The sequence below is a fragment of the Rhinopithecus roxellana genome, chromosome 21 (assembly GCF_007565055.1).
Source record: "Rhinopithecus roxellana isolate Shanxi Qingling chromosome 21, ASM756505v1, whole genome shotgun sequence".
Classification (NCBI taxonomy): domain Eukaryota; kingdom Metazoa; phylum Chordata; class Mammalia; order Primates; family Cercopithecidae; genus Rhinopithecus; species Rhinopithecus roxellana.
This window is the reverse complement of record NC_044569.1, coordinates 78442066-78457305: the sequence shown is the minus strand read 5'-3', so window position 1 is coordinate 78457305 and position 15240 is coordinate 78442066. Positions and strand designations below refer to the sequence as shown.

General features: G+C 36.8%; 1 protein-coding gene across 2 annotated transcripts in view; it reads left to right on the top strand.

Annotated features, from left to right (window-relative positions):
* TRAPPC8 (trafficking protein particle complex 8) overlaps positions 1-15240 on the top strand; it is a 116516-nt gene that overhangs the window by 78596 nt on the left and 22680 nt on the right. For both annotated transcript variants that reach the window (XM_010380775.2, XM_010380765.2), the window contains exons 19-24: positions 408-562; positions 7816-8258; positions 10462-10609; positions 12007-12103; positions 13283-13351; positions 13442-13500. In XM_010380775.2, the coding sequence (XP_010379077.1) occupies positions 408-562; positions 7816-8258; positions 10462-10609; positions 12007-12103; positions 13283-13351; positions 13442-13500 (971 nt within the window). The remainder of the gene's footprint in view (positions 1-407; positions 563-7815; positions 8259-10461; positions 10610-12006; positions 12104-13282; positions 13352-13441; positions 13501-15240) is intronic.

Below are 15240 nucleotides of genomic sequence, written 5' to 3'. Positions count from 1 at the left end.
AAAAAGTTGACCTTTTCATTGCTTTCCACTTCTTTTCTTTGTGAATAGATATCCATTCTCATGGCCTAAATTAAATTATTTGGCCTAAGACAGTTATTCTCTCAGGTTTTGTTAGTTAATAGGCACATGGTTAAATACAGATTTTAGAGGACTTCCTGTTGAGTAATGTGTAGTCTTTTTTGCAAAGTGAATCTAAAACCAAGTGAGAAATTAAGTAGCATACCTTAGTTGGTGTTAAACATGAGATGAAAATATACTAAATTCTTTGATTAATCATGTTAATCAAAATTGTTTAGAATTTTTCTAGAAATAATCTGAAACTTACGGTATTCACATATTCAAATTAAATTGATGTCAGTTAACATACCGAATTATTTTCAAGGGCATTGATTTTTTTTTTATTTCAGGAAAATATTCCTTGAGTATGTCAGTCCGAGGGAAGCAGGATTTAGAAATTCAAGGTCCTCGACTTAACAACACAAAAGAAGAGAAAACATCTGTTAAATACGGCCCTGATCGGCGTTTAGATCCCATCATCACAGAAGAAATGCCACTGTTAGAGGTATTTCACTTTTTAAAGATTTCACAGACTTAGTATATCTATATGAGCAAATATTCTGAGTAAATTCATTTTAGGCTCTGAGGTTTTTGATATTAATTGAACTATACTTTTAAATTATTATTAAACTAGTGTTAAATATATTTAATTCACAATGTAAGACAATCATGCAATTTCCATTAAGTCATAGCCGGGCTATAAGATATAACCCTCAAAATATTGATGGAAATTGGGAAAAATACTTCTAAAAAAAAACACTCTATTTTAAAAATCAGTGACTCTTTTTCATAAGTTATGAGAAATAATTTGTGAATGAATGCTTATAAAAAAACTTAAGCAATATAGAAGTGTCTGAATAAAAAGCAGTGTTTCTTCACCTTCTTATCTTCACCTTCTTCTTGTCCCATCCTGTGCTACTTTTATACCATACAAATTAAAAGTTGCAAAAGATAGAAACTGTTGCTAGGTACTATAGCCAGAGAAAGAGAAATGTATTATTTAGTTGAAGGACCTTGTTCTATAATACTAAAGTATTACCATATTTTATATTTTATAGAACATATATATTATATAATATAAACTATTTTTATATTTTATAGAACATATACTTTATTATTATATTATATTATATTACATTATAAAGTATCATAATATGTTCTGTAATACTTTCGTATTATAATACTAAACAAGAAGTGGCAGAAGCTCCAGGGAATTTAAGAGCAAATGTTTTTAAGCCTCTAGAAAGCATTGTTTTTGATATAACCCTAGTCCAGCAACTTTCAATCTTTGTGTCACTTCAAATTTCAAGTTTCTAGAGGAAAGATGTGGTCCACTTTGGATCAGGCTTATACCTGAGGAGCAGGGCAAAGGTGCTAGGGTCATGTAATGTAAGGGTGAACACTAGAAAGAGGCCCTTCCCCCCACATCTTCGAGTTATTCTATCTAGTAGGGAGTTTACAAGGATAGCAACCTACCTCCAAAAGTGCCAGTGATACCAAATTGCTGTTTATCTTTCCAGAGCTTGCATTGTCCACTTATATATAGTTTTAATAATTATAGGTGGAATCATACTATACATGTTTATCCTGTACTTGCTTTTTGTCTTTAACAGCATAACTCAGTCTTCTTTTTAACCATTAAATATGGTATTCTTTTATTTGGATATACTGTAATATATTTTCATGCTCTTAATGGGTTTACTTCTAGTTTTTCATCAGTACAGACAATTTTGCGGTAAATATCATTATGTATATATTTTGTTCTAGATTTGACTAGACTTTAAAAATGGAATTACTGGGTGGAGAGATATATACATTTTAAATTTTGCAATATATACTACAAAATAACCTTCAGCAAAGCTATAGTAAATTGCACTTTTCTTCAGAGTGAGAGTGCTTGTTGCCTCACATCTGTGCCATTCTGGATAATACAGTTTTTGTTTTTTAATGTTTGCAAATCAGATTGAGAAATGACGTTTTTATTTACATTTCTCTGATAACTGATAGGGTTGATCAGTGTTTTTTGTCTGTATGACTTTTTTCCCCCTCCATGTGTTCATATGATTGCCTGCTTATACTCTTTTTTTTTTTTTTTTGGAGACCGAGTCTTGCTCTGTCACCCAGGCTGGAGTGCAGTGGCAGGATCTTGACTCACTGAAATCTCTATCTCCCAGGTTCAAGCAATTCTCCTTCCTCAGCTTCCTGAGTAGCTGGGACAAAAGGTGCCAGCATGCACCGGCTAATTTTTTGTATTTTTGGTAGAGACGGGATTTCACCGTGTTAGCCAGGATGGTCTCGATCTCCTGACCTTGTGATCTGCCCACCTGGGCCTCCCAAAGTGCTGGGAACTCTTTTAATTGGATGTTATTTCTTCCTAGTGGATGATTTTTATGATAGTAATCCTATACATGTAGTGGTGATATAGGTAACATACTGAAGAAGATGGTGATGGGTGGTGTGTGCTGAGAGGTGGGTATTGCTGAACTACCTGTATTCTGTCCTCATTTAACCCTTGCTTAATTATGATGCATGTAAAGAATTTTGTAGGACAATAAAAAAAAACTTACGGACTGACCCAAGTGCCAGTTTCTGGTTGTCAAGAGATAAGGCTCAAACTTTGTTTTTTAGTTCCAGTACCATTAATAGAATGTGGACAACTCATTGTGCCATCTTTCTATTATATTCTGAAAGTATCCATACCAGGTTCTCTTTTGGATGCAGCCTACTCTGTTTGATAATATTTCCTTATTTCTTTCTGTGTCAGTACTATACTGTTGCTTTATCTTTTTTTTTTTTTTTGAGACGAAGTCTCGCTCTGTCCCCCGGGCTGGAGTGCAGTGGCCGGATCTCAGCTCACTGCAAGCTCCGCCTCCCGGGTTTACCGCCATTCTCCTGCCTCAGCCTCCGGAGTAGCTGGGACTACAGGCGCCCACCACCTCACCCGGCTAGTTTTTTCTATTTTTTAGTAGAGACGGGGTTTCACAGTGTTAGCCAGGATGGTCTCGATCTCCTGACCTCGTGATCCGCCCATCTCGGCCTCCCAAAGTGCTGGGATTACAGGCTTGAGCCACCGCGCCCGGCTTATCATTTTTTTTAAAATCTGGCAAGCAAGTCCCTTTTTTAATCTTTAATTTTTTTTCATTTTTCTTATACTTGTGCCATTTTTGTCCAAGCTTTTCAAGTTTCCACAATAATTTTGATTAGAATTGCATTGGTAAAGCCTAGGAGTTAAAAAACTGATGATGAATTGAAATGAGTTAAGATCCAAATGTTATTTTAGGGCTATTCACCATTATTGTTTAAAAATCATGAACCAGGCCGGGCATGGTGGCCCACGCCTATAATCTCAGCACTTTTGGAGGCTGAGGCGGGTGGATCACGAGGTTGGGAGATCAAGACCATCCTGGCTAACACGGTGAAACTCCGTCTCTACTAAAAATACAAAGAAAAATTAGCCGGGCGAGGTGGCGGGAGCCTGTAGTCCCAGCTACTCGGGAGGCCGAGGCAGGAGAATGGCGTGAACCGGGAGGCAGAACTTGCAGTGAACCAATATCGCACCACTGCACTCCAGCCTGGGCAACAGAGCAAGACTCTGTCTCAAAAAAAAAAAAAAAAAAAAAAAGTCATTAAGTAATGAACGTTTTGTTTGGAATTATATACGTAAAAATTTGTTAGAGCTTACTTTCAGATAGGAAGATTCTGATCTGTGTAGTCAAAATAAATCATTTGTAAGACACCAAAATATACTGTTTTTAATGATTCTGCTAGTTGCTAGCTTATGATTTTTTTTCTCTCCTCCCCAACCCTCCCCCTCCCCCTTTTTTTGGAGACAGAATTGCTCTGTCAACCAGGCTGAAGTGCAGTGGCATGATCTCTGATCACTGCAGCCTTGGCTTTCTGGGCTCAAGTGATCTTCCTGAATAGCTGGGACTACAGGTGGATGCCACCACACCTGGCTAATTTTTTTGTGTTTTTTGTAGGGATGGGTTTCACTATGTTGCTCAGGCTGGTCTCAAACTCCTAACCTCAAGTGATCCACCCACCTCTGCTTCCCAAAGTGCTGCAGTTATAGGCATGAGCAATCATGCCCAGCACCTATGATTTTCAATAAGCCATATCATTTAAGTATCCTTCAGTTATTAAGATTGTTAAATGTACAGATGGTTTTTAACTGCAGTGCTTCTCAAATAACATATTCCTATGAATAGAGGTTTACTTTTACATTGTTTAAGCCTCATCCTTAATTATCTGGCCTTCATTTTCTAAGTGAAAGTTTTTTCACTTAGAAAGGAAGGAAACTTAAACCAGATGATATCTTGGATTTTTAACCCTGTTAAACTTAACAGTCCTTATATTTACATTCATCTGGTTTTTGATATTGCTAGGTCTGTATTTAACTTTGCTTCTCGCATATCACCATTTTAGAAAAATTTTGTTATAGAGGCAGTTGTTGAAGAGGGTATTTTAGAGCAGAGGGCCTCTTATTCTACATAATAACAAAAATGGTGTTTGATTGATGAAACAAAGCTTGTAAAGTGAAGAACAAAAAAACTGGTAGATCCATACCCTAAACATTTTACCTTAATTTAAAACATGCTGATGTACATTTGTTCACCATTTCTAGGGGGATGGATTTAGAGCAGAGACCTTTTCTGTGAGGGTTGGTATGGGTTTCCTGATAGGAGTTGCATCTTGTTTCGTGCATTAAACTACATGCATAAGTTGCACCTTAAGTTTCCAGTTTGGGTTTCTTCAGAGTCAGAATCTGGACAGTTTGTCAAGTAATCTAAATACTATGTTTGTCTAGATTTTTATCTACAGATAAAAGTAGCTATACTTTCAGCTACAGATGAAAGCAGTTTACACAATACTTAATTTTTGTAAACAAGTTTGGGAATAGATAGTGACTCTTGAAAGGAGAATATCATGGGCACTATAGAAAGCCTAAAGCCACTGATGTTCAGTTCCATAAACGTCACTCAGTATTTTCTAGTAAGAGAATAGAGAAGTTGGTTAATTCAACAAGGTAGTATGATTATGATGGAAGTCAGCTAATAGGCGCCACTTATTATATTTGGACAGACAATGGAAGACATCAAAACTGGTGAAAAAATTTGTAGAATATTCCTGTGCCTAATATGTCAGAAATATTTTATGGAATTTGAGATGTTTATGAATAGTAGAAGTAGTTACCCATCTATACTGTCTGATGAAATAATCTGTAACAATATATATTTATCAAATGGGTGAGAATGAAAGTTACTGTAGCTCATTGAGAGAAGATAAAAATAAGAGTCATTTGCATACTACTATGTATATAGCATACTGAACTCAAATAATGAGCTGTGTGGATTAGAAATCTTTCCCCCCAAATCTTTTTTTTTTTAATACAATTGTTTCTGTTAGGAATAATTTTAACATGTAGAGAAGCAAAGAGCAAACTCCTTTAATTTCTCACTACACAAGCACTGTTATATATATATATATATATGTATCATTCAGCTAGACCATTTGATTTGTGTCTAGTCATTTTCTGTTACAGATGAAGCCCCAATGAACAATCCTAAGCATGTCATTTTGTACTCACACACATATATCTTTAGGATAAATTAGAAGTGAGATAGTGAGTTCTTGGTCTTGTTTTCCGTTTATATTTGAAGCTATCACAAATATCAACTATTTAAAAGGACTTTCAGCAACTGAGCATTTGAAGTAAAGGCTAAATGTTCTTGTTCTTTTTTTTGTTTTTGAGACAGAGTCTTGCTCTGTCACCCAGGCTGGAGTGCAGTGGCACAATCTTGGCTCACTGCAACCTCTGCCTCCCAGGTTCAAGCGATTCTCTTGCCTCAGCCTCCTGAGTAGCTGGGATTATAGGCGCGCACCACTATGCCCGGCTAATTTTTGTGTTTTTAGTAGAGACGGGGCTTCACCACGTTGGTCAGGCTGGTCTCAAACTCCTGACCTTGTGATCTGCCCACCTCCCAAAGTGCTGTGATTACAGGTGTGAGCCCCTGCGCCTGGCCTTGTTCTTCTTAAAGAGTCAAAATAGTATATTTAGTAAACCTGTGTTCTGAAGGAACATGTGATCCTATACATAGTTGGTACCACTGGTCTTTTATGTGTTCTGTCACTGTTACCATTTTACCAATGCTGTAACCTTCTTGATGGTATCTAGGTGTCTGTATGTATTTTAGTGTGTTTTTACACACTAAAAACTCTATTTCACTTTTTATTAATGCAGCTGTGTTGGATGTAATAACTCAAAAGTAATAATTCCTCCATAAGTTTTAGCTTGACTATAAGCTTATTTGACACTGACTAATCAGTACAGAGAGTCAGTGTCTTCAGTATAATGCTATGTCTAGCTTATTTTCTTATCCTATTAAATCTGTATGCGAAATTTCTACATTAATCCCTTGTTTTCTCATTTATTTTTAAAGCTTCTGATGTCCCCAAATTTCATCTGATTTTTTTTTTCTTTTTAAGAATATGGCCATAATGAAGTCCCACTCACATTTAGATTCAAAACATATTTTCACTGGAATTTCATGAAGTGACTGCCAGCTATAACTTGATTAGAACGTTTCACTCATATTGTTACCTTTATCTTCCTGCTTGCTTAGATGTTAGTGTTGTTGTGACATTTAAAGATTTTTTTTTGTTTTGTTTTGTTTTGAGATGGGGTCTCACTCTGTCACCCAGACTGGAGGGCAGTGGCACGATCTTGGCTCACTGCAACGTCCACTTCCTGGGCTCAAGCAGTTCTCCCACCACAGCATCTCCAGTAGCTGGAACCACAGGCGTGCGACTCATTTTTTGTACTTTTGGTAGAAACAGGGTTTCACTATGTTGCCCAGACTGGTTTTGAACTCCTGAGCTCAAGGGTTCCACCAACTCTGGCCTCCCAAAGTGTTGGGGTTACAGGCATGAGCCATGGTGCCCAGCCAGTATACTTAAAAGATCTTTTAAATGCAAGTAACTTACTGTATGATTTCATTATCCCAAATTTTCGTCTCTTTAAACACAAGTCCACAATCCCTCATCTGAAATCTTGAGGCCACATGTGTGTTGGAAATCAATTTAAAAATTTTTTTTTAGATGTATGTGTGTGAAGTTATGTAAACCCCATTGCTTTGTGGCAGCACCTAGTAATCAAACACATTAATATTTCTTGAATGAACTATATTAATATCACACTAAATGGGAAAGACTATAAAAAGCCTCTATTAGGTCAGGTTTTGCCCCTACATGAGTTACTAAAAGCCTGAGGTTGGAGTTTTTTGGATTTTAAAATTATGGATATGGAATCATAGATCTGCCCATTCTTTCACTTTAAAACCCATGGTAAATCTGGCATATCTTTTCATCTTAATGATACAGACATAAGTAGTTGAGCTGCTTCTTTAGTTGACAGTTACAAGGGTTATAAAACTGACACTTACTTCATAAAGCCATGTTAAATTACTTTCAACTTTTCTGGTCTGTAATCTACCAAGTTGTGAAAGTTTTGACATGTTAGCCCTCTTGTGTACTGATAATATATCTTTAATTCCTAAGTCTAGAATCACTACTGAGTGGCAGAGTAACATTCTTCTGTCTCATCATATTTTCTAAAATGGAGTCATTAACTGCCACATATTCAGGGAGATACCAAAGAATTAATGAAATAACTTATAAACCTTTAGTTAAAAAAAAAGCATCATTAGAGGTTCAAAATTTTTAACAGACAAATAATAATATTTTTTCCCTCCAATGCAGGTGTTCTTTATACATTTTCCTACAGGGCTCCTCTGTGGAGAAATCCGAAAAGCATATGTAGAATTTGTCAATGTCAGCAAATGTCCACTTACTGGATTGAAGGTTGTTTCTAAACGTCCAGAGTTCTTTACTTTCGGTGGTAATACTGCTGTTCTAACACCACTAAGTCCCTCAGCTTCTGAGAATTGTAGTGCTTACAAGACTGTTGTGACAGATGCTACCTCTGTGTGTACAGCACTCATATCATCAGCTTCTTCTGTAGACTTTGGCATTGGCACAGGAAGTCAACCAGAGGTGATTCCTGTTCCCCTTCCTGACACTGTTCTTCTACCCGGAGCCTCAGTGCAGCTGCCAATGTGGTTACGTGGGCCTGATGAAGAAGGTGTCCATGAAATTAACTTTTTGTTTTACTATGAAAGTGTCAAAAAGCAGCCAAAAATAAGGTTAGTATTATAAAACTTGTAAAATTTAACATCTTTGTTTAATGTATATGTGCATATTGAGATAAACATTTTGATATTTACTAACATTAAGAAATTACTCCCTTCCAGATTATGCAAGATACTTATATGTGAAATTGTCTCAAATAGAACTATAAGTTCTAGGTACCCAAAAATGGAAAAATAAAATTTAACTGCACACATTTTTTGAGTTGCTTCTCTGTATAAACTTCTCAATTGTTTGATACGATTAAGTACTATGGACAGAGCTATCACATAGTAATGAAATTAACAGCTACCATGTATTAAAATAGGGCATCATTTGTGTATGAAGACAACCTGCCTAGTCGTCTCAGGCATCCTTTTTTAAGAAAATTGTTGCCGGGCGCGGTGGCTCAAGCCTGTAATCCCAGCACTTTGGGAGGTCTAGACGGGCGGATCACGAGGTCAGGAGATCGAGACCATCCTGGCTAACACGGTGAAACCCCATCTCTACTAAAAAATACAAAAAACTAGCCACGCGAGTTGGTGGGCACCTGTAGTCCCAGCTACTCGGGAGGCTGAGGCAGGAGAATAGTGTAAACCCGGGAGGTGGAGCTTGCAGTGAGCTGAGATCCGGCCACTGCACTCCAGCCTGGGCGACAGAGCGAGACTCCGTCTTTAAAAAAAAAAAAAAAGAAAATTGTTTTGTTTTACCTTTTCCCTGGTGTTGCCCTTTGCCGCGCAAGATTGTATGAAAAACAGTACATATTTACAGAAGAGATGATTATGATGGTGTTACAATAGATGATCACTGAAGAAATCAAAGCTAGCTGGCTCATCCAGGATCTATGACCTATATTTTGTTCAACAGAGTATTTTTTTTGATACCTCCATTGTCGTTTTTACAAAATTAACTAGGAATAACTTGGGAGGCTGAGGCAGGAGATTCGCTTGAGCCCAGGAAGTCAAGGCTACAGAGAGCCATGTTTATACAGTTGTCCTCCAGCTTGGGCGACAGAGCAAGGCTCTGTCTCAAAAAAAAAAAAAAAAAGATTTTAGCGTTTGAATATCAAGGGAGGAGTATGCAGGAGAGTAGTAGGTATTATTCCAGGGGGCGGCTGTGTATATTTAATTTGTAAAGATTTACAGGTTAGAGAACATAAACTGAATGTAGTTAGTTCAGCCATAGGGTAAAATTTTTGTCAAAGAAGAGGAAGAAACCTTTGAAATGTAAAGCTTATATGGTGGAGTTTTGAATACCAGGTTAAAATTCAAATTTTATTTGGTAGTCATTCAGTAGCTTCAGAACACTTTAGAAGCAAGGCTGGGCGCAGTGGCTCACACCTATAATCCCAGCACTTCGGGAGGCTGAGGTGGGCAGATCACTTAAGGTCAGGAGTTTGAGACTAGCCTGACCAATATGGTGAAACCGCATCTCTACTCAAAATACAAAAATTATCAGGTGTGATGGTACACGCTTATAATCCCAGCTACTCAGGAGGCTGAGGCAGGAGAATCGCTTGAACCTGGAGGCAGAGGTTGCAGTGAGCTGAGATAACCCTACTGTACTCCCACCTGGGCGACAAAGTAAGACTCCATCCCCCCCAAAAAAGCACAATCAGAACATTACCATATGAAGATTATTTTTATGTGTTATACAGATGAATTTGATAAGCAGGGCAAAAACTGTTTTTTGTTTTTGTTTTTGTTTTTTGAGACGGAGTCTTGCTCTGTTGCCGAGGCTGGAGTGCAGTGGCATGATCTAGGCTCACTGCAAACTCCGCTTCCCAGGTTCACACCATTCTCCTGCCTCGGCCTCCCGAGTAGCTGGGACTACAGGCGCCCGCCACCATGCCCAGCTAATTTTTTTGTAGTTTTAGTAGAGACAGGGTTTCACTGTATTAGTCAGGATGGTCTCGATCTCCTGACCTTGTGATCTGCCCGCCTCAGCCTCCCAAATTGCTGGGATTACAGGCGTGAGCCACCATGCCTGGCCAAGCAAGGCAAAAACTTAGACAGGGAGACTAGTAGTTTCCTTCCAAATTGGATAGAAAGAATTGAACTGAAGTTAGGCTATGTAATTTTACTTAATGTATTCTATGGAGTTTTAGAGTATAACTCGTCCTGAGAGTGATCTGTTTTTAAAATCTTTATTTGGAATTAGATAATTATAGAGACTCTTAGATTAAATGTGTGTTTTTTTGTTTGTTTTGTTTTATTTCAGGCACAGAATATTAAGACACACTGCGATTATTTGTACCAGTCGGTCTTTAAATGTACGGGCCACTGTCTGTAGAAGTAATTCTCTTGAAAATGAAGAAGGCAGAGGAGGCAATATGCTAGTCTTTGTGGATGTGGAAAATACCAATACTGTAAGTTGGTTTAAAACTGAATTTTGTTTTTAATTATATTTGCAGTGTTTCTCTTGTTTTTAGTAGTGGGGTTTTTCCCCCCTTTACAAAACAGCATAAGCTAGGGATTTTAGGAATGTTTATGTAGAATAGTATGAATTCATCTTAATTCTTCATTAGATTTATAATTTTATCCCTTAGCCTCTCTTCAAATAAAAAAATCTTCTGATATTAATATGGTACACACTGATATGCTATATAGTTATATATGCTAGTAATTCATTCTGAAGGATCTCATAAAATGCTTTCTAGGTCTCACCATTGAGATCCATTGGTGTTACTAAATTGTGAGCTTCTGTTAATATATCACATTCAGATTAACTTGGTAATCTTCACTTGCACATTTCTAACAGTACCATTTCCTTTATATAGTAAATTTCTGAAGTATTGCCATTCCTGTTTAGGCACTCTATAAAAATGAATATATATATATATTTTTCTTTTGAGACAGGTTCTCACTCTCACCCAGGTTGCTCACTGCAACCTCCGCCTCCTGGGTTCAAGTGATTCTCTCGTGCCTCGCCTTCCCAAGTAGCTGGGATTACAGGCACATGCCACCATGCCTGGCTCATTGTTTTGTATTTTTAGTAGAGACAGGGTTTCACTATGTTGGCCAGCCTGTAAAAATGAATTTTCTTGAAGATGAGAGCGTGATCTCTCATGTTTAAAATAGGACCTTAGTATTAGATTGATTCAGTTCAGGTACTTTTTGAAATGTTAATTCTGTAATGTTCTTTATTTTTAACTTCATATATTTGTAAGGTGTCTACTTTCTAGGATATTTAGGGTTAATGTGCTGTACTTTGGTGATCTCCCCCCGAAAATCAATATTTTTATAGTAAGAATGAGAATATTTTAATAATTTCGGATTAGCTTTTATTCAGGAGAATTAAAAAAATACATGCTACTTAAATGATTTCATGTGTGCTGACCATATATTAGGATTCTGCTATGTGAGTTTTTTGTTGCTTGTTTTTTGCCTAATAAGAATGAGGTATCTCAGAAAGAGTAGAGAAATAAAAAGAAAATGCCATAATTTTGATTAAAAATTGACAATTTTTATCTTTTAAATACTACCAATAGCTCATTGTGATAGACTTTAATAACTCAATGGCTTTCAGTATTTTTAAATGTACCAATGAGTATGCATTATAGTCAAAAATACTTCTTGGAAAAAATGATGTTTCTGAAAATGTTTAGAAAGGGATTTAAATAAGTTTTTTGAAATGTATGTTGTAATTGCATCTTATGTTAGTTGACATTGACTTTGGTAGCAGTGTCTGAAATTTGTTCTCATCGGAACATTCTGATTTAGTGCTTCTAAATCCTGAATGACTCTCCTATCTTTTTTTTGACAGAGTGAAGCAGGTGTTAAGGAATTCCATATAGTGCAAGTATCAAGTAGTAGCAAACACTGGAAGTTACAGAAATCTGTAAATCTTTCTGAAAACAAAGGTTTGTACGTTTTTCCTGCTACGTAATAAATTTTGAAATTTCATTACTTGGTTTTCCAGAATAGTACCAGAATGTCTTAAGATTATTAGGATTAACTTTTTTAAGCATTAAATTGTGATTTCATTAGTTTACCTAACTATAAATCAAATTAGCTATCTTGATCCAGTCTTTCCCATTTTTTTATTCCCTTCCACATCTCTTATACTTGTATTTTCTTCTTTTTGTTTTTTATTGTAAAATCAGTGCTTGGGTACATGATCACTGTCAAAAATTCAGCCAGGGTTGGGCGTGGTGGCTCATGCCTTTAATTCCTGCTCTTTGGAAGACCGAGGTGGGCGGATCACTTGTGGTCAGCAGTTTGAAACCAGCCTGGCCAACATGGTGAAACCCTGTCTCTACTAAAACTATAAAAATCAGCTGGGTGTGGTGGCAGGCGCCTGTAATCCCAGCTACTCGGGAGGCTAAGGCAGGAAAATTGCTTGAACCTGGGAGGCAGAGGGTGCAGTGAGCTGAGATCATGCCACTGCACTGCAGCCTGGGCAACAGAGTAAGACTCTGTCTCAAAAAAAAAATTCAAACAACCGGTACAAAAATATATAGACTAGAATATGGAATTTTCTTTTTGTTTCCTTTACCACTGGTGGGTTTATCTGTGAATAGCCTTACCTACATACTGACTGGCTGTTCTGTGATTTGTCATGTTTATATAACATTCAAACAAAAGAATGTGTACCAGAAATGTACTTGAAGTACCATTTTAGAAGTGCCTGCAATTGTGGGAAAACATATTGTAGAGTGTGTTCATTTAGTAATATTGGTAAATATCATGCCTATGAAACATACTGAAAGGAAATTAAGAAATGATAGAGTGGCAGGATTATGGGCTTTCTAGTCCCCGTGTTCTGATCTTTCAAACTTTCTGTTTATCTGAAATGTTGCATATATGAATACATATATATATATATATATGCACACACATGGATATGTATTTTGAGAAAATTGAAATTTATCCTTTTTAAGACGTCACTTCATTGAGATAAAAACAAAGATGTTCTTCATTAAACATTATTTATAATTACGAATTATTTTCCATTTGACCACGGAAGTCTAAATAATGAATTGGATTTTATCATGTGATGAACTGAGAAACATCTTTGAGATTTCCCTTTTTCTTCCTAGATGCTAAACTTGCCAGTAGGGAGAAGGGAAAGTTTTGCTTTAAGGCAATCAGATGTGAGAAAAAAGAAGGTAAATTCACTTTACTTTTACACTTTACTAAATGGTCATTTTATATTTTATGCCAATGATATGATTAGTTTGTTTTCCCCTGTTTTTTAGCGGCCACACAGTCCTCTGAAAAATATACCTTTGCAGATATCATCTTTGGAAATGAACAGGTATGCAAGAATGCATAGTAGTGTTTGATGTTAAGTTATAGTTATGGCATGGCTGCCTGTTTTGGCGCAGCAGTTCCCAAATTCTTTTTTTTTTTTTTTGGAGACAAGGTCTTGCTCTGTCGCCCAGGAGTACAGTGGCACGATCACAGCTCACTGTAGCCTCGACCTCCCAGGATCAAGTGATCCTCCCACCTCAGCCTCCTGAGTAGCTGAGACTACAGGCATCAGCCATCACACCTGGCTAGTTTTTAAAAATTTTTTATAGAGACCGGGGTCTCACTGTGTTGCTCAGGCTTGTCTCCAGCTCCTGAGCTCAAGCGATCTGCCTGCCTCAGCCTCCCAAAGTGCTAGGATTACAGGTGTGAGTCACTGCACCCAGCCTCCCCAGACTCTTTGGAGGATAAACACCTCAACTTTATTGAGTTTTGCAACCTGCCTTCAATCCCCAAGACAGACCAAAAATGTTTATGGACTATACCATTTTAAGTAGTTATTTAAAATTAACTTTCTTTTGAGAATATCATATGAAATAAGTATAGTTCTTGGGATTTTTTTTTAGAAAGCAAGGTTATATGAGGGAGCTTTTCTATTAGGGAAATTGGTCACAATGGAACATATAGATGATAACCCTCTAAATTTTGGCATATCATATCATATATTCTGAGACCCAGATAATAAGGTAGATACATAAGGCTCTATTGTGATTATAAAGCTATTACTGTCTAGGTCAGTGATATTCCATCCTAATTATGTGTAACAGTTATGTAGAGGGTCAGGTGTGGTGACTCATGCCTGTAATTTCAGCACTTTGGGAGGCTGAGGCAGGAGGATTGCTTGAGGCCAGGGGTTCAAGACCAGACTGGGTATCAGAGACCAAGGCAAGACCCTGTTTCTTTAAAAAAAAAAAAAAAAAAAAAAAAAAAAACAGAGAAAGAGCCTCCTAGAACAGTGGTATTCAGAGTTTCAAAACGTGTACATATAAGTTATCAGAAATCTTGTTAATATGCACATTCTGATTCCATAGGACTTGGGTAGAACCTGAGGTTCTAAATTGTTATAAGCTACTGGGTAAGGTTGACGTTGTTAGCCTGCAGACCATACTTAGACCTAGATTTTGTAAAAATACAGGCTTTGCCTCCCTACCTCTAAAGTTCTGGTTGATTATATCTTGGGTGGACTTTGGGAGTATGCATTTTAAGCTATCCCTGAAGATAATTTGAAGTAGTGGCCTGCTTTGAAAAATGCTGAATCTAGGGTGTAAAAGTTCATATAATTGTGTGCTCTTAGTGGGATGATTTCTTCTTTATGTTCATCTCCTTGATAATTCTAAACATCCTTATGTTTTTATACTTCTTTTATCATTTGCTTTCGTCTGACTCATCATTACTATCTTTTTACCATTTGAGGAAACAGCTATTTAGAAATATCTCCAAATTTCAAAAGCTCAGTAATTTCAAAACATGCATTACTTTAAGAGATACTGTGTTTCCTGAATGGTTGAATTAATTTTCAGGACTTCAGTTATTTTTTTTTTTAATTTCTTTAAAAACTTTTAAAATTCCAGAAACATCAGCAGGACTCTTGTATTGTAATTTTTATTGTATTTCTTGTTAAATACTTTAGTGTAAGAGCACTGGCAAAGGCAGAAACAAACACATTTTTCATTTTGATGAATCTGGTTGAATAACTAGAACTTGCCAAGCACTACAGATTAGTGAGAAAACTATGGGGACAGTGTTT